The sequence below is a fragment of the Pseudonaja textilis genome, chromosome 3, assembly GCF_049901715.1.
Source record: "Pseudonaja textilis isolate UNSWEBS1 chromosome 3, rPseTex1.2, whole genome shotgun sequence".
NCBI classification, from domain to species: domain Eukaryota; kingdom Metazoa; phylum Chordata; class Lepidosauria; order Squamata; family Elapidae; genus Pseudonaja; species Pseudonaja textilis.
In genome coordinates this window covers 82,672,704-82,691,510 of record NC_141992.1, presented here as the reverse complement: position 1 = coordinate 82,691,510, position 18,807 = coordinate 82,672,704, and the positions used below count along the sequence as shown (strand labels likewise).

General features: G+C 38.3%; 1 protein-coding gene across 5 annotated transcripts in view; it reads left to right on the top strand.

Annotated features, from left to right (window-relative positions):
• DPH5 (diphthamide biosynthesis 5) overlaps window positions 1–18,807 on the top strand; it is a 34,627-nt gene that overhangs the window by 9,481 nt on the left and 6,339 nt on the right. For all 5 annotated transcript variants that reach the window (XM_087930266.1, XM_087930265.1, XM_026700419.2 and 2 more), the window contains 2 exons: window positions 701–809; window positions 15,599–15,719. In XM_087930266.1, the coding sequence (XP_087786392.1) occupies window positions 701–809; window positions 15,599–15,719 (230 nt within the window). The remainder of the gene's footprint in view (window positions 1–700; window positions 810–15,598; window positions 15,720–18,807) is intronic.

Sequence of the window (18,807 nt, the reverse complement as noted above, 5' to 3'; positions counted from 1 at the left end):
GGGGCTGGTTGGGGGGAGTTAAAATGTGGCAGGAAAAAAACTTCTTGATTTTGTTTCTTCTTCAACTGCATTACATCAAATACATAGATTGAATGAATTTCCTTAATGATACTGAATGATCCCTGAATTTCCTGACAGTGAGAACCATCAACCAATGGAACAGCTTGCCTTCAGAAGTTATGAGTGCTTCATCACTGGAAGCTTTCAAGAAGAGACTGGATAGCCCCTTGTCAGAAATGGTATAGGATCTCTTGCTTGAGAAGGAGGGGGTTGGACTAGATGACCTATAAGGTCCCTTCCAACTCTGTTATTTTGTATTCTGATGCAGTTCAGGAGAACAATTACATTGACTGCATATGTTAACTTTCCTTTTGGAATAATTATCATCCCATCTCCATATTGTACAAGGTGCCATGAGGTCTGAAGGTGTGTAGATTTGAAGCAGGCCACGGATTGCAATCAAACACACAATGGTGCTTGAAGAACAGGAACAGAACGAGGGTGTTTGGAAATGGGTGTAAACAATAGATATACAAAATTCTGCATTTGAATTGGGAAACAAGATAGCTTTATGTTTTGGAAAGAGTTATTAGGGAAGACAACATTTTGGTTATTGCTGTTATTACATAATTGCAGTGCTACAGAAAATTATCCAGTAGGCAGCCATATTTCATAACTCACTTTTTTTTTTAAATTGCAGGGCAACTACACATAGTGACCTTGTTCTCCGGGCTGTGAAGTTGGGAATTCCCTACAGAGTGGTCCACAATGCTTCCATATTGAATGCTGTTGGCTGTTGTGGTCTACAGGTATATTTCTTGAGTTCAGGCATTCTGTTCTTAAAAAAAACATAGCTTTGTCTTTTCTTCATAAGGGAGGTTGCAGAGGGAAGAGGGTAACAGGCTTGTGTTTCAGAATCAGTTGTGATCCTTCCTCCCTCCTTCCCTTCTTCTCTTCCTTTTTTTTATTTTCCTTTTTCTCAAAGTACTGTAAAATAACATACTCCAGGTAGTCTTCACCTTACAACTGGTTACTTGGCAACTGTTTAAAGCAGCAGTCGCCAACTGGTGGGCCGTGGCCAACTGGTGGGCTGCTAGAAAATTGTGGTGGGCCATAGAGAAATCTCACCCCCAGAGCACCCCCCTCCAGCAATTAATCCAGGATACGCAGAAACACAAGGCTGCACCGCCCACATGGCCCGTGGGACCCCTCCCCACCCACTTACTCCTTACCCAGCAAAATTGCCTGCTAAATTGCTATTTTTCTGATCATCAGTTGTTCTGCTGTGCCAGGAGATTTAGATTAGCTAGGAAGTCTGCTTTTAAGCACAGACGAACCTCCCTTAGGACTGAAGGTTCTATTATTCAGTGCAGACTCATGGCAAGCAAATTTTATGTGACAGACTGAGCTAGCCAATGGCAGATAGATCACTGAATGATTCTGTGAAAAACTCAATCTGCCTGCCTGCTTTGCCTGATTTTGAGTAAAAGTTGCTCTTTTTTTATAAAAAAATCAATATTTATATAAATATAATATTTACATACAAGCCATGCCCAGCCAGTCACCTGACCACCAAGCCACACCCACAAATTAGGCCATGCCCACACAACCGGTTAGTGGTCCCTGGGATTTAAAATTATGAGTTTGGTGGTCCCTGAGGTCCAAAAGGTTGGCGACCCCCGATTTAAAGTGATGACAGACCTCCCAAAAGCTACTTAAGACCTGGTTCTAGACTTTTGATGGCTGTATAACCCAACCATCCATTCCCATAGAATAACACGGGCACATTTTGGGCACCTGGCAGCTGGTTCAGCTTTACAGTTGGTTGAGTGTTCTAAGGTCACATGACATAATTTTTGACATTTTTTTTTTCAGTTTCTGGCCTTTTCAGCTGGTTTCTGACAAAAAAACGCCCATAGGAATACATTATTTGCTTAATAGCTATGGCATTCATTTCCTAACCACAACATTCACTTAACAACCACCACCAAAAGAAGTTATAAAATCAGCTCTGGTCATGTGGGTTCTTTGACTTAACAATCATCATAATTTATGACAGAAATTTCAACCTCCATTACAGTCGTAAGTTGAGGACCAGCTGTATAACTGAACGTCTAAACAGTAAAGTCTTCCTTTTTACCCCCTAATGGAAAAGATAAGCATGGATGGTACTTTTCCCATAGACCTTGAGGATAAAACCCTTAATCGAAAAGGCATAATCCTAATTTTGGATCCGTGTATTTTTCCTCTTGTTTTATTTCTATTTTATGTACCACTTTTCAATGATATTGCTACTAAGACTTCCTTCTCCCCTGGACTAAACAGACTTATCAGAATTATAAATGGATACCTCTGATAAGGGGAAGATATCAGGTAGTCCTTGACTTATGGGGACAACTGGGATTAGAATTTCTGTTGCTAAGCAAGGGCGTTTAAGGGACTTGTGCGTGGTTTTATGACCTTTTGACCCAGTTATTAAGCTAATTGTTGCAGTTAAGCATGCAACACAGTGGCGTGAATCTGGCTCCCCCCCAATGACTTAGTCATGATCTCCCGCTTTCTAGCCTGGTGCTTTAACTACTAGATCCGACTGGCTCTCCTTAACCTTATTTTGGAGCATGTCAATTTAAATCCCATCATTTCAGACCTTTGATCATTTTACCTGGGGGTTAAGAGAACCGAAGCCCAACAAAACTCGGAGAACCATGCGTTCCTCACTCCCATCTTTTTTTTTTTTGCACTTCCCAAAACAAGAGCTCATGCTTGTATGCGCCTGTATTAAAGACTGATCTTGATGCAGAGGCTCATACTTCAGTAATGAAAAACAGGAAACACCTTTGCCTTAAAAAAAAAAAGGCTTACAGAGGATGCACTGAAGCCTATGATGTAATTCTGCCTTGTTGGAGAGCAGCAGATGTCTAAGCAAATGACATTTGGAGTTCCAATTTTAACAGTTTTGCCAGCATGATTGGGAGAAGCCAGTTTGAAGTCAGTTGCACAGGAGCTGTAGGGGGAAAAAAAGGCATGCCTTGTGCTTCATGAGTACTTGAAAGTGGCAGCTATTACAGCTAGTCCTCACTTAATGACAGGTCATTTACCAACCATTTGAAGTTGTGATGGACCCTTCAAAATGGATTTATGACCTAATTCCACAGTTCCAACAGTCATACACTCCGTGCTTGGCATTTTCTGCTGCTTTGGAGCATTTTATTTCCAGCCCATTGAAAACATGAATTTGTTTAACAATTGCTGCAAAAATGACTGTAAAAATCAACATGTGATGACATGCTGACCCATTTAATGACTGCCTTGACATACAAGCGTAAATCTGGGCTCAGGTATGGTCGTAAGTTTGAAGACTACCTGTACACAGAAACGAAAAAGTGTCTTATATACTGAAAAACATGTTGCAGTATATATCTTTATGGCTGACAATTACAGTCCTTTCAAACGAGATGGGGTGAACAGATTTTAATCTCGTGACTTTCTGTCATTATTTGTGCAAAATAACATTAAAAAAGCACTTTGGTATTGTAGAGTTGAGGTCAGGGAGTTGATAGCTTTGAACTAGCAAAAGTTTTAAAACCACGTGTTAATTCCTTCATACATGTACCACTTGTAGATTAAAATAGGAGGGTCTCCTTCCTTGGCAACTTTAAGCCTAGTAGATTTCAACTCCCAGAATTCCCCAGCCAGTTGGGGAATTCTGGGAGTTGAAGTCCTCCCGGCTTAAAGTTGCCAAGGTTGGAGACCCCTGAATTAAAAGACCAAGTTAAAGTTATGCACGCTATACAGAGCTGAAATTGTCCTTTTCTAGTAATTCTCATTTGATTCTCTATTCATTTGTTTAAATGGATCAAGAGAAGTTTAGTGCAGTTCTTTTCTCTGTGAGTTCATGTTCATTTAGTTTTATAGGAGATCTCATTCGAAAGTTCAACTCTCCGCTTTGGATATACTGAAATATCCCATCAACATTTTCACAGAATCACTCCACTATTTGATTTAGGTAGTTACAAGCTCCCAGCGATCTGATTAGGTGGGGGTGATGGAGTTTCTGCTCCAAATTCTTGTACCTATTCAATTGTCAGTATCTTACAATAATCCAGTGGGGTGGGGATGATTTAGAGGCAGGCACAATTGGAAGCATCTGATCTCTTTGGGGAGCAGAGAGGAGGATCTACTTCCATCTCTTTCTCTGCAGCAGATGATAATTATTTATGTGTTTGTCCCCAAATACTTAAAAACTGAATCAGATTGTTGGAAACTTCTGTTTATTTATGGAATGATAAAGGTCTTATTTTTGTGACCCCTAATCAGGGGTTTGATTAATTTAGATAGAATTCTCATGCTGGGAAACAACAACAAGCTAGATAGTTAAAAACTAAACTATCTAGATTGTTGTTGTTCCCCAGCATGGGAATTCTGGGAATTGAAGTTGCCAAGGTTAAGAAACATTGTTTTTGACCCTCACTGAAAATGGGAACCATGAATGCTTAAAGATGACCTGGAGAAATGCACTGACCGTTCTTACAGCCGAATGCAGCAACCATGCTGGGAAAGGATGCCACAAAAATAGACACTTGGTTTTGAAAAAGTTTCCTCATGATTTCTCTCAAGCTATTGCATTATGGCCTGTGAACGTGCATCCTTTTTTTTTCATTTCTTGTTTTAAAAGGTCTACAGAACTGAGAAGGGCATGGTTATTTCTGAAAACTTTTTTTTATGGCTGTTATGTAGTGAGATTTGGACTTAAACAATCATGGTTAGGAGACCCCCAACACGGTTTAATTTCTACAGTTGCCATGAGAACGTATGTTACATTAACACGTGGCTGATCCTAGCAATGGCAGCCCTACATTGGTGCTCTTTTTCTCCTCTACGAAACATTTATCTGCGTTAATTTCCACTTGCAAAGGTGTACAGTCCATATCAGTGTTATTCAACCTTGGCCACTTTGAGATAAATGGGACTTAACTCCCAGAATTCCCCTGTGAGCATGCTGGCTGGAGAATTCTGAAAGTTGAAGTTCACATATTTTAAAAACTGCCAAGTTTGGGGGAAAAAAATAGGTCTTATGCTCAGGGCTCTCTCAGTCAGTTGGAATGCTCATTCTCCCTTGAGAGTTCTGTATCATCACAAAATGGGTTGTGGTGTTGACTCACTTGACATAATAGCAGGCATGAAACTGCCTTCTGCTATCCTGGCCCTGTGTCTTCTTGTTTACCTTTCAACATATTATCAGTCCCTTTGTACTATTCCTCACTGGGCAGCTTGAAGAAATCAAAATTGCTTGTAAAGATGCAGGAATGTATAACAATAGTATATGAGTATTGTCATAGTAAATGCACGTATTACTCCACTTGTATCCTATTCTTTATTTCAGTTTAGGAGAAGGCAACTTTTTTCCAAGCTGGTGAATACACATAAATTGCAAGGAGCCTCTTGAGGACACTTGTCACAAATGGGCTGTCATGAAAATGTGGCCAGTGCCCAAAAGCCCGTTTACCAGATAAAAAACTGGCAATGTTGCTGACTGAATTCCCAGCTAACTTTCAAGTGAAATATTTGTTCCAACCAACTAACATATTTATTTTCAATGTCTATCTCCATGTGTGGGATTCAAGGGTATTCTTGTGAAGAAACGTGATTTTAATAATGGGCATTTTCCAACATACCATCTTTCTAGTTACCTCCTTTACGAAAAATCAAAAAAATGTAAAGAATCTAAAATATAGGTAATCCTCGATTTACTCTTGCAATTGAGCCAGGAATTAATCGTAAGTCATTGCCAGTCATTAAGCACATCATCACATGACTGACCCAATTTTACAGGGTTTTTTTGTGATGGTCGTTAAGCAAATCTACAGTCATTAAGGGAGCCATTTTTCTGGGATGCTTTTGATCACATGATCATGGGGATGCTACAGATGTGATGGAAAATGGTCATAAGTCACTTTTTTCAGTGCCGTTGTAACTTTGAACGGTCACTAAATGAAACGTTGTAAGTCGAGGACTGCCTGTACTAGAGGACTTAAAGGAGATGTGCAGGAGATCGTCACACATGCTAGACTGGAATTTCATCTGTAGTCATTGCAGTTGTAAGTCAAGGCACCTGTAGAACTGGACCCTGATTTTTCAACTGTTTTTTTTACAGCAGTCGGTAACTCAGTTGCAGAATTGTAAGTCCACACAGTCATTAAATGAATCACAAGTTTATGAAATGAATCCAATCTCCCAAATGAAAGATTTTGCTGCAACTTACAAAAAAACCATCCCAAATCGCAGCCATGTGACTGTGGGATCCTGTAACTGGTCATACATATGAACTGATTGCCAAGCATCTAAAATGCAGTCATGTAACCGTGGGAGATGTGTGTGTGTGTCTGTGAGAGAGACATGATGTTTTTTCAATGGCCAGAAGTGCCTTATGGGCCATAAAGCACCTTTTCCAAGGCCATTGTAACTTCCTTAAACAACTAGTCATAAGTCAAGGACTATCCGTAACACCATACGTACTCTACTGTATTTGATATCCTAGGCTTAGGGATACAGCAAGAAATAACAGTAGCAATATGTGGTCATTTTTTTTGTTGAATGGTGAAATATTAAAATAGAGGAGCGTTATTTTGGATAGAAAACTGTGAACAACGAGCAAGCAGGACATCCCCTCACCTGTTTTAGTCATCTCTTTATTTGTTTATTCAATTTATATGGTATCCATCTCATTGCCTAAGGCAACATATCATAGGCTTTAAATCACCCCCACTTTAGCAGATGAAATTGAGGCTGAATTCTACCACAATGTTATCTAACTTCACTTCATCGTTTCTCAGATGTTGTCATCTGAAGCTCATTCTACAGTTATGCATTCGTAGCACCAAGATGTTTCTTAATTTAATGACACCCAAATTCCTTTCTGAAAATAGAAACAATTTACATGTCATAAATGCCCCACTCAACTCAGACCTCATAATTAACATGTACTGAAACCTACTCTTTCACTACTTCAACCTCTACCAGCAAAGCTGCCTGGTCAAAAAAATTCATACTGTTTCTAACAAATACTGTGGGTTTGGCAGCTTTCCAGCGGAGTTCTGCCTGGGCAGTCACCAAGAACGTCTATATGAGGATTTACTTTTTAGATAGCTTTTGACAGACACAATGGGATCCTTTTAGTTTCATCTGGCTGCAGAATTTGTGGTTTAGATGTGCCCACCTATGGTAAAAGCCGGTAATGAAGGGCAGATTTTAGAGCTACTGCTGGAAACATTGTTTTTACAGCATGTTTCTAGTAACAAATGCATGCAACGTAGATAAAGGCACTTGGACATGTCTAGGAAATCTATAGGTTTGTATAATGCTTAGTGCTATAGATGCAATATGTGGAATTCCTCTAAAGCCAAAAGTAAACAACTGCAAATTAAACTTTCTGACATCAGCTTTTTGGATATGAAGATATTTGCAGTCATACCTGCAAATCTGAGTGATTATGTGCCGTCAAATCATTGTCATCTCCGGGTTACGGCGTAGACAGAATTTCTCCATGACAACTACCTGCAAATTAGGGACATCTTAAAACTGTCTATTGATTAAAAAAAAATCAGAGCTCTATTTGACCTGGAAATTAAAATGACAAAGCTGCCTTGGTTATAATTATTATCTTTTACCTGGTTTTAAAGGCCCAAAATCTATATCAGTGTATCAGGGAGCATTTCAGATTACTAAATAAAATGCTACTCCAACTGAATGCAGATGTGCGGCATCTTTTTTCGCCATTGCCCTTTTGCTGTGGAATTTCAAGTGTTGAACTATCTATTTCCGTCAAAGAGCTGGCTGCAAAACTTTACATTGCCAAGTTCTATTTGAAGAGTCACATAAGGAGTTTGTAACTATTCTGTGAAGTCCTTTAGGATTAAATTCATATAAGAAAGTATCATAGCTGAGGGCAGTATTTCAACCCACCATCTCTTATCTATATATAAAATATGGGTTATTTTCTCCCCTCTTAGACTAGAGTTTGAATAATTTAATCCCTGAAGAATTGTTCCCATTACAAGAGCATATAGTGTAAGGTCTGTGATGTAAACCAAACCAAGAACAGTCTCCATGAAAGCCTAAATCTACTATTAAATAAGATGAGCCATTGTAACAGAATTTTGCAAGTCTGATTATGCTTTGTCTTGTTCCTTTCTTACACTCACTCTGAACTGCAAGTGGGGAGGGGGTCAACCCAAAATTTCTTTACACATACCTTCTTGGTTTGGACTCAAGCTTTGTTTCACTAACTCCTTGTTAAAGAGTTGCTTGACAGATCAGTGAAGTGGTTGGCATATAAATTTAATTGTTTAAGTAATTTAACTTTAAAAAAGGTCAGTCCTCTCTATGTCAAGGTTGTAGTCTTTGCTTTCTACACATGTTTACTCAGTGGTCATTATTTATTGTCATAGGTGATTTCAAGAACAAGGGCATGAGATAGGAAACAGATAGAGAGAAAGAGAGATTCCAACGTGATCAGTGGAACTTCTCTGAAAATATGTCTAGATTGTGGTTAGGTTTGCTTCCCTGTTACTCTCTGATAAATTAAAAGTCTATCGGGTCATTCTGGTGTAGAGCCATGGGGTACATTCTCAATTTAGCTTGCATGTATTGGTCCTACAGGTGGGAAGAATACCTGAGCAGAACATCTAGCTCAAAAAAGAACTGTTCTACATTCTTTGCACATTCGTTCTTGCTTAATCACATTATTATTTTTTGGTGCCCTTGAATTAGCGTTGACTCCTGGCAACTGCCCAGACGAGTCCTTATAGAATTTGTTGATAAGATCATAGAACTATATGGCTGGAAAGGATTTTAGAAGTCTTCTATTCTAATCCCCTACTCAAGACAGGGGACCTCATTCCATCCCAGATGAAAGGCTGTCCAATCTTTTCTTGAAGACCTGAAGTGATGGAGCACCACAACTCCAGGAGGCAAGCTGTTACATTGGTTAATTGCTCTCACTGTCAGGAAATGTTTCCTTAGTTCCAGGTTGGATCTTTCTTCAACTTGCTTCCACCTGTTGCTTCTTGCCTTGACTTGCCTTGATGCCTAAGAAATCTTAAAACTCACACTCTTGTGGTTTCTAGCCTGGTGCCTAACCATTAAACCAAGCTAGCTCTTACTGAAGTGTAATATTTAAGAATGTGCAGTTCTTTTCAGCCATTCCCTTTGACTTGTTTTCCCAGCTGACACTATTGTTGTTGTTGTAAGTCGTGAAGTCGTGTCTGACCCATCGTGAACCCATGGACAACGTTCCTCCAGGCCTTCCCATCCTCTACCATCCCCCGGAGTCCATTTAAGCTCACGCCGACTCCATCCAGCCACCTCATTCTCTGTCGTCCCATTCTTCTTTTGCCCTCTTCATTATATTTATGAATTATGGACATCTCTCTTGTTTTCATTTTCCTTTCCACTCTTAATTCGCTGCCCAAATGTTTGGGCCACACCTTGAAAATGTGTTAATTTCTTCCTTACCAATTGAGCTGGGTGTAGAGAAGAGCTGCATGAATCCCAACAATAAATCGGGGCTCCTTTTTTAAAAGCTACTCTTACAGCGGGGTAGAGGAAGCAACACCAAGTACTTTGAGAAGCGTTGAAGAGTTAAAAAGTTGCATTTTGATCTTTCCCTCCAACTTGAGTAACCTTTTTTTCTTTTCTCAAGTTCCCGGCAGGGCATTTGGGGTTGTGAAACACACAATCTGGATTGCTCATTGTTGTTTGACTTACCCAAATACGTACTATTCCAAGAACCATTTGCAGAGCACACTGTTCTAGCAGGGTGAATGAAGCAAACTGTTTTGTGCAAAACCCAAGTTCATTTAGCTCATTGCAAGGCAAAGAAAGGGTGTGAAAATGTTTGAGGGTGGAAGGTTGTATATCTTCCAGGCAAAGTAGTTGAGCTGCATTCTGGCTGTAGCGGATAAGGCCTCAGACAAAGGAGTTAGGCCTTGAGGCAAAAGTGGCCCCGCCTCCTTTCATCCCAGCTCATCCATCCATTCTCCCTTCCATTCAGTTCCTCTCCATTTCCTGTCTCCCTCTGTGCAATCCCCTTATCCTCTGTTGCCAGGAGGAAAAGTAAAAGTGTTGGCAAGAATGCAAAACTACGCACCTGGGGACAGTTCTGGAGTCTGGGGATGTATCCAGCAATGCTTTAGGTGTCTATAGAAGCAGCTATAGGGGCTATAGATGAGCTGTCTGTAGGAGCAGCATCTTACAACTCAGTGGTGTTTTTCTTTTCTCCTAGACTTGCTGTTCCTTGTTTGGAAGTTGTTTAAGATATCACACACACCCCGCCAATTATACAACTTTTCTCGCCACATTTGTTAAGTGAGTCACTACAGTATTTAAATTAGTAACACCACTGTGAATTGAATCTGGTTTCTCCATTGACAAAACATGAGTCAGTTGTCAAGCATACGAATGTAAATCTCGTGACCATGGGGATGCTGCAATGGTCATAAGTGTGACAAATGGTCATAAGTCGCTTTTTTCATTTGTTCGTTTTAACTTCGAATGTTCATTAAATGAACTGTTGTAAGTCAAAGACTACCTGTATTTCATTGTGAATTGTCTATGTAATTTGAGTTTGTAAACAACTTGTTCATAAATCCCAAATAACATCATGTCTTCAATCTCTGAATATAGGTAGACCTCAATTGATAATCATTCATTTGGCAACCATTTGAAGTTACAGCAACACGGAAAAAAACTTTCTTATGACTGGTCCTCATGGTTGCAACCATTGCAGCATCACCATGACCATATGATCAAAATGTCGGTCCTTGGCAACTGGTATATATGATGGTTTGCATCCCAGGGTGGGATACAAAATAAACATAGTCATAAAAACAGCCCCTTTTATTCCTTTGCTTTGCTTCAAAGCTCCAAATATCCTTGACTGGATACAAAAAACTTTCCCACAAGCAGTTACAAAAAGGAAGAAATGGCGTTTAAACTAAAAATGCCTATAAATTATAAAGAGTAAAAACAACACAAACCACACTGAAGCAGTTAAGGGAACCAGGGAAGATAAGGGCTTGAAGACGTCCGCAGATATCAGAACACACACTTGGAAGGACGTCAAACTCAGGAAAGACAGACTAGAGATATTTCCACACTTTTTTCCAGCACTGGCCCATACGCATGTCCGTCCTTTTAACCAGTTCTCACAGCTGCAGCCCATGAAGAGGAACAAGGCCCTTTCCTCACCCAAAGACCACGCCATCACATTTCTCCCTTATCCTCTCCTCCCTAAGTGCCCTAGGATTGAGAGGGGATGGGCCTGGGTCTTCATCTGACTGCCTAAGCGACCTCTACCCTTCCCCAGCCTCCTCCACAACCTCCGGAGCCACACTTCCACTCCCTGTTGGCTGTTCCTCCTCTCCCTCAGAGTCAGTCTCCAACGGGCATGATAGCAGTGTCCCAGGATCATGTGATCTCCATTCACTTCCCGGGTGGCTTTTTAACCAGCAAAGTCAACGAAGGAAGCTGGATTCGCTTCACAGTCTTCTCTCTAAATCAGATTATGATTTTCCCAAATCCTAATAACATTGGCACATTGCAAAAACATGCCCTTCAATAAGGGTCCTTTTTCTCAAGCATGGTTTGTCCAGGAAACCTCATATTGGACTTCTTGCACAAAGCAAGGATTTTTATTTTGCTTAGTTTTAGTACCTTAATCATCTTAATTATGTTTAATCATTCAAATAATTAATTGTTCGTCTATGTGTCTTTTATCATCTATAAGCCACCCAGAGTCACCGTAGAGAGGAAATGGGCTGCAGAATGAATGAATGAATGAATGATGGGGCAGACTTGAACTGTAAAAATGTGATAAAATGAGGGTGGTGAAACTTCCCTAAAGGACTAATTCAGTACAGATAGTCCTTGACTTACATCCACAGGTATGGCTGAAACTTCCAGAGGCAGATGTTAAATGAGTTGCACCTGATTTTTATGATCTGTTTTTGCCACAGTTGTTCAAGTGAATTGCCCCGATTGTTAAACAAATCCGACTTTCCCCATTGACTTGGCTTGTCAGAAGCCAGTTTGGAAGATCACAGAGATAATAAAAACATGGCCCCAAATGCTACAACTATCATTAATGCATGCTGATTGCCAAGTGCCCAAATTTTGATCATGTGGCTGCGGAGATACTGCACCAGAGGTGCTATTCAGCAGGTTCTGACCAGTTCTGCAGAACCGGTAGCGGAAATTTTGAGCAGTTTGGAGAACCGGTAGCGGAAATTATGAGTAGTTTGGAATGCCACCTCTGACTGGCCCTACTCCCATCTATTCTCTGTCTCCTGAGTCCCAGCTGATCGGCTGAGCCTTCTTTTGTTGCCCTGCATGGGAGAACGGAGCTGGAAAGCAGGTTAGTGGGGTGGGGAAAGATGGGGATTTTACAGTATCTTTCCCCTGCCACGCCCACCAAGCCACACCCACATAACCGGTAGTAAAAAGTTTTGAATCCCAGCTGCACTAGTTGTAAACGTCAAGAATCAGTTACTTTTTTCAGTGCCATTGTAACTTTGAATGGTTGTAAATTGTCTCCTGGGTAGAGAAGGAGTTTTGCTTCTTTCATAAGTGTTTTACCTAGCTTTTTCTGTTTGAGCAGTGTCATCTTGTACTTGGCTACTGCAATGAGGGTTTCTTCTTCATGCATTATGATACACTTGCATAGCTAAAGTTGTCTCTTGAATACCCGTTCAGAAATAGGACTTGTTTTCTTTTGTTTTTCCATCCTTACAGCCGCTTCTTCCCTCTTCCACATATTTAAAAATGTTAAATTTTATTGATTTTGTATTAATTACATTTCTTAGTGCTTAATAAACAACATGTTATCTGGATATTTAATTTGTTTAACAGAACTGATTATATTCTTAATCTCCACACCTTTAGATTCCATGATGTTTGATAGTATTCTGTGTCTTCTTTCTGCTTAATTTTCAATGTCAACCTATCCATTTCTGCACAGTCTAGTATCTTCTTAATTATCTCTTCATCTCATGGTGTCTCTTCCACATTGTTAATCCTTTTAATATTTTAATGGCTGGAAAGTTTGTGTTATGTTTGGATTTCTAATGCAGTTGTTTATATTGTTGTTATTGCAGTTTATATCTCTTATCATGCTTTTCATAAGGTGTCTGTGATATGGGAGCCAATATTATTTAAATAAACAATTAAGATCAATGAATATTACTAACATACATATTACTATATTACTAACATACATATTACTAATATTACTAACATACATTATAATAATGTATAGATTGCAGATTTGGTTCCTAATAATGTCTTAGTGAGTTTTTTAAAAAAAACTTAAATTGCACAATGAGTGGTAGAGATCCACTCTTACAAGGAAGGCAGATTTCCCTACATTAAATTCAAAGCATACAAAGCAAAACAGTGTACTTCCATAACCTGTTAGTAGTTACCCAGTGCCTGCTTTAGAACTTATTCCACCTTCAAATGTACTCAGTTTTTTTTTAAAAAAAATATTAAGAATGTTATTCTTTTATTAAGAATTTTAATGTAATCCCGTTGTAAGGAATGGAATATGAGATAAAGAGATATCTGTTTATGGATCTGAAGAGCTATTAAATTTGTTTCTACTTGTGGTCAAGGTTGCAAGTCACTTCCTTATATATCTCCTTTCTTTTTCTTCATTGTTCACTTACTTTTTCTTCAGCTTTTTCCCTGAACTTTTTATTCTTTCTTTCCATTCTATTTTTTCTCTAAATTTAATGTGTATTAGCTTTTACTAATTACAATAGTAAAAGCTAATACACATTAAATTTAGAGAAAGAAAATGGAATGGAAAAAATAATAAAAAGTGCAGGAAAAAAAGAAAAAGAAAGAAGAAAAAGAAAATGAAGAATCCCTAATCAGATATTTGTTCATCCCATATCCCATTTCTTATTTTAACCTTGATCAAATAAACCAACTTTATATTTTCCCTTTTACTTCTCACTATCTTAATTGTTATTCAATCAAATATTATCGTAGGATTTGATTTATTTTCAATTCTTTGTTATCTCATTGCATAGACTTTCCAAGGCTTAAAGCCTCTTTTGTAAATCCAACAAGAAAACATTATCCAGGTCATTCTCTTGGTTTATCATTTATGTTTAATTTTTAAAAGTTTGTCAAAGTTTGTATATCTAGTAAAGTGTTTGAAATGTTCCAAATCATTATTTTGGACTGTCATTTGTAGTTCCATCTCCCCTACTTTATTTTCTCAGATAAAATTTGTTCCACATTGGTCATTTCTTTATTAACATTTTTTACATATAGTCTGTCCATAGAAATGGACTTTATCACTGAAAGTGTTGATATTGTTATCACTAACCTTTTGATTTCATTTTTCAAAAATCTACTTTAAAATCTCTGATAACATTTGGTGTCATGTTGCAAGTCTCAGTATTAAATGACATCAAGTTTGTATTTTTTTTCCTTCTGCTTAAAATCTTTAGTCCCCTCTAGTGTTCAGTTTCTAAAATATTACTTATCTTTTATTACGACTTGCAATAACCAGAATAGCATTTCCCACAAGAAGTTGGTTTTTAAATAGTTAATACCAACATCTTTCAGTAAAAGTCAATCTTATAATTTATCTGGGTACTTAATCCATTTGATCCATTCTTAGATCAAAAACTTTCTTAACTGCTGCTGTTTATTTCAGGCTCTGTAAATTCTTAAACTTGTAATTAATTTTGCTTTTGTTTAGAATTGAAGAAAAATTCAACTGATGGAAACTTCAACTTTGTCCTTCTGAAGGTCTCTAATACTTTTAAGATGGCTAACAGGCAATTTATGAAAGTGATTTTAAAAAAAAGAAGTTTGTGAACTTAGTGTCATTTAAAAGACTCCAACATAATTGCAAGCAAAATGATTAGTCCCATCATCTCCCATTGCTTAAAACAATGGAAAATCACTGTCTGTAGTCTCCTTGTGAGAGGCAGGCTTCAGAGCACACGTTGTTGCTCTCTTCTCTGGAAAGGTTCCAAGGAACTGACCTACCCAATGGGTACTGGGCCTTTGCCATGGTTGCCAATTTCGCTTTTGAACAGCTGTCTTCCATTCGCCATATTTCGTCCAGAAGTCCCACTCAGTCACTAATTTTTGATGGGTCTGACAAACCCAATAGCATCTAGTATAGCAATTCCTTCTTTTTCTCTTTAAGAAAACCCTGTGAGGTTGGTTAGGTTGAGACATAGTGACTGACCCAAAGTGATCACAGAGGTTCGTTGTGTGAGAATAGATTTGAGCCGAATTCTCTCTGGTGTTAATCCAAACTACTACCGTACTTTGCATTGAGACTCTGTAGTTATGTGGCTATACCATTTTAAAATAGCAGTCATAGGCAAAGAAGAAATTGGAGCACTTCCAGGACATGTATAGAACTAATTTTCAAAAACATCTCTGGCCAATGTACTTCAATGCCTTTGACATGTAAAAATAAGTATAATTCAATGATTCTGGTACATTTGAAAAGTCCCCTAATACTGAATGTTTATAACCAGTTTCTTTCCTCTCTTTCTCCCCTTCTTTATAGCTCTATAACTTTGGAGAAACAGTTTCTATTGTATTCTGGACAGACACGTGGAAGCCTGAGAGTTTTTTTGACAAAATTATAAAAAACAGAAAAAATGGAATGCACACACTATGCTTGCTTGGTAAGAAACATTTGCACCTGGTATTTATTTATTTAGATGTGATATCATTGTGAGATTTTAAGAATTCAAGCAATTGTTGGATGTCTTTTTTAATGGCTCATACACCATCCAGAATTTTTGCACTACACGTTTGTCATAAACATGCTGTCTATTATCATGCTTCATCAATTCGAACTACTATACCTTTGTGAATAATTCAATAATTCATCCTTTCTGATGAAATAAGAAGATGTGCTTGTGTAAAGGCCTTCTTGGCTACAGCTGTCATCTGCAAATCCAAGATTATGGGGCCCCAGTATCTTCAGTCATTCAGTCCTCTCAGGATTAAGTTTGAGTCTCTTCTCTCCATCCAGTTTCACACACTTTTCAGACATTGGGACAGGCCCTTGAGAACATCAACTTGATTGAGTCAGGATAAAGATATATATCTGGGTATCATCCACATATGTCGAGATCCCAAACAGATGGGTGATCTCCCTCAGCCATTTCATGTAAATATTAAACAAGGAAAGGAAAGAGCATCAAGCCTCAAAACAATTGAGGGGCTAGGGTCCCTGGTTAATGTATAGCTCATGATATTGTACAAATCCAGAAAAATGAGTTAATTCAATAAACTAAAGTTGATTTAATTCCTGGATAAGCATGCAAATGCAGACATAATCATGAAACTAAAATAATATAATGCAGCCAGTATATTATACTGTATATTATATTACTGTCTATAATATGTATAATATTATGGTATAGTATTATACATACTATAGCCAATACCATAATGCAGATATTTTTATCCTTGATATTAAAATAAAACTTTTTTAAAAATAAGCTCTTATTGGCTGGTTGTACCTGAGGCAGTGGGCTGGCTGGTTTTGCAGTCTGGCAAAATAACTGCTGGCTTCTGCTGCAGGAAGAAGGAGCTTAAGAAAGGGCCACCTAATTTCTACCATCTGATCTGTTTTGGAACTTTCTGATCCAGTACCCTGTGTTAGTCCATCCAAAATAGCTTTGATCATAGAAATGTTCATTTAGACACAGTGAATTAGGATAGTAGAATATGAATTTGACTCTCTTTACCCAATAATAGAATTTAGTACAAAGGTACCAAAACTATATATGTTATTGCCAGTCTTAAATGAAACTCCATCCTTGGCCAACAGTGTTTCTAAAAAAAAACCCAAATTCATGTCTGATTCCTAGATTAGCATCCCTGATTTATGTGTGTATTTAATATATTTGCAATATTTTTTCTGGGCATGTACCATTTCATGATACTAAAAGGAAAGTATTATTTTTAATAGATTTGTTTTTTTAATCTAAGCAAGCCAGATACTTTCCTATTTACTGAAAAATAGTATAAACCAAAAATAGCATTTGCCTAGCCTTTCCCTTACATTTGCCTCAGGGTAGATTTTATTTCAGATTTTGTTTCTGTATGGAAATTTTCATCTAAAGCTTACTACAATGGGATGGGAAAAGATTATTGCTCGACTTACATAATATACATTGGCCTGTATAGTAATCAATTGCAGTGTTCTCTTAACATTTGGAAGAAATAGAAGTCTAAGTCTCCCCACCCACTCATTCCCTAATTTTAAGAAATGTTTTATCTAGCACTGAGTTTGCCAAGAAACTTGAGTCTGAATAATGACTGAATATTGCAGAGTCAGGAGTTTTAAATTGCCCCAGAATTACACTGTAAGAAGTTTTAAATTACAGTTAAGAGGGTTGCACAAATGTGCTTCCGTTATTAGGGAGCTGATCCTAGAATGTCTTTAAAATGATTAAAATAAAAGTTTTAGTAAGGCTATCCCTTTACTGGAATTGCTAAGCTACTTATTGATCCTGCTTCTGAGTTTTAACAGTAATATGATATATAGAGATTAGCATCATCTACTCAGTGGTGGGTTTCAAAAAGTTTTCCCACTGGTCAATGTGAGTGTGCGCTTTGCACACGCACAGAGCTTGCAACTCACCTTCTGCTGCAAGCCCTGTGTGTAAAACAGCTGACGCGCGGCAATCAGCTGTGCCACATGAAGCGACTGAGGTTGAAAAGCAGGAAATAAAGGTCAGTATAGAGGTAGGGTAGGTGGGAGGGCCCAGCAGCTGATCGTTGGGGGAAAGTGGTTCGATCACAAATGATCATCGGAGCTACTGGTAGAATACCACCCCTGCATATACTGTAGAGAGAGAACAAAAAATACACGTTATTTCTGATATTCCCGTTATTTTCTTAAAATTATAATCAATCATGGCCTGCAGAAAAGGGAGCAGCCCAAAAGGTTTTGTAGCTAGGCACAATTTTTTCAAAAAATTGCACCAGTCTTTTCGGGCAAAATTGGATTTAACTTGTAAGCGAGAGACATTCTACAGCGCCAAACAATCACACATGGAATTGTTATCAGATGGAAATTGGACTGATGTAATTAGCTCATTCAGTGTTCTTTAAATGCTAGGGTTGATTTAATCGTAGCCTTTTCGGTGATCGTAGGTTGGTTCTGAGTGCTTGCAAGCAGCCAACAGTCTTATGACCTCGGTTGCTTTTCTTGATTACAGGCCAGGAGTTCCAGCATTATATCCCAAAACCTCTAAGTCCAAAAGCAATTTCTCTGCATGTTTTGGAAAGAACTGAATATTGCCAGCATATAATCAGTCAACATGACTGCTGCAGAAATTGGTCTGGAGATAATTTATACATTGGGGAATTGACTGGAATTGTTCCTTAATTATTGAAATGTTGCAGCGGCTATGTAACTATTGAAACTGCACAGATGTTGGCCATTTGCATTTTCAGAGAGCTAGAGAGATTTAAAATTGTGTCTCTTCTCTGTGATTAATGCTGAATGAAAGAAGATGTTACAGTCTTTCTGTATACACATCAGCCTGTTATGTTTTGAACAATGCTCTGCCCGGCACATCTCCCACTCTCCTTTCTTAATACTTCCATTCTCAGCTTGCTTCCATTTTCTCTACTACATGTGTTCTTCCCTAGTTCCCTCAGGTGTATCGATTCCCAATCATCCAAAGGGCAAAAGATTAGGGAAGATTGAATCAGCCCATGGGGTATGGTTTGTTTCTCATAAACACACAC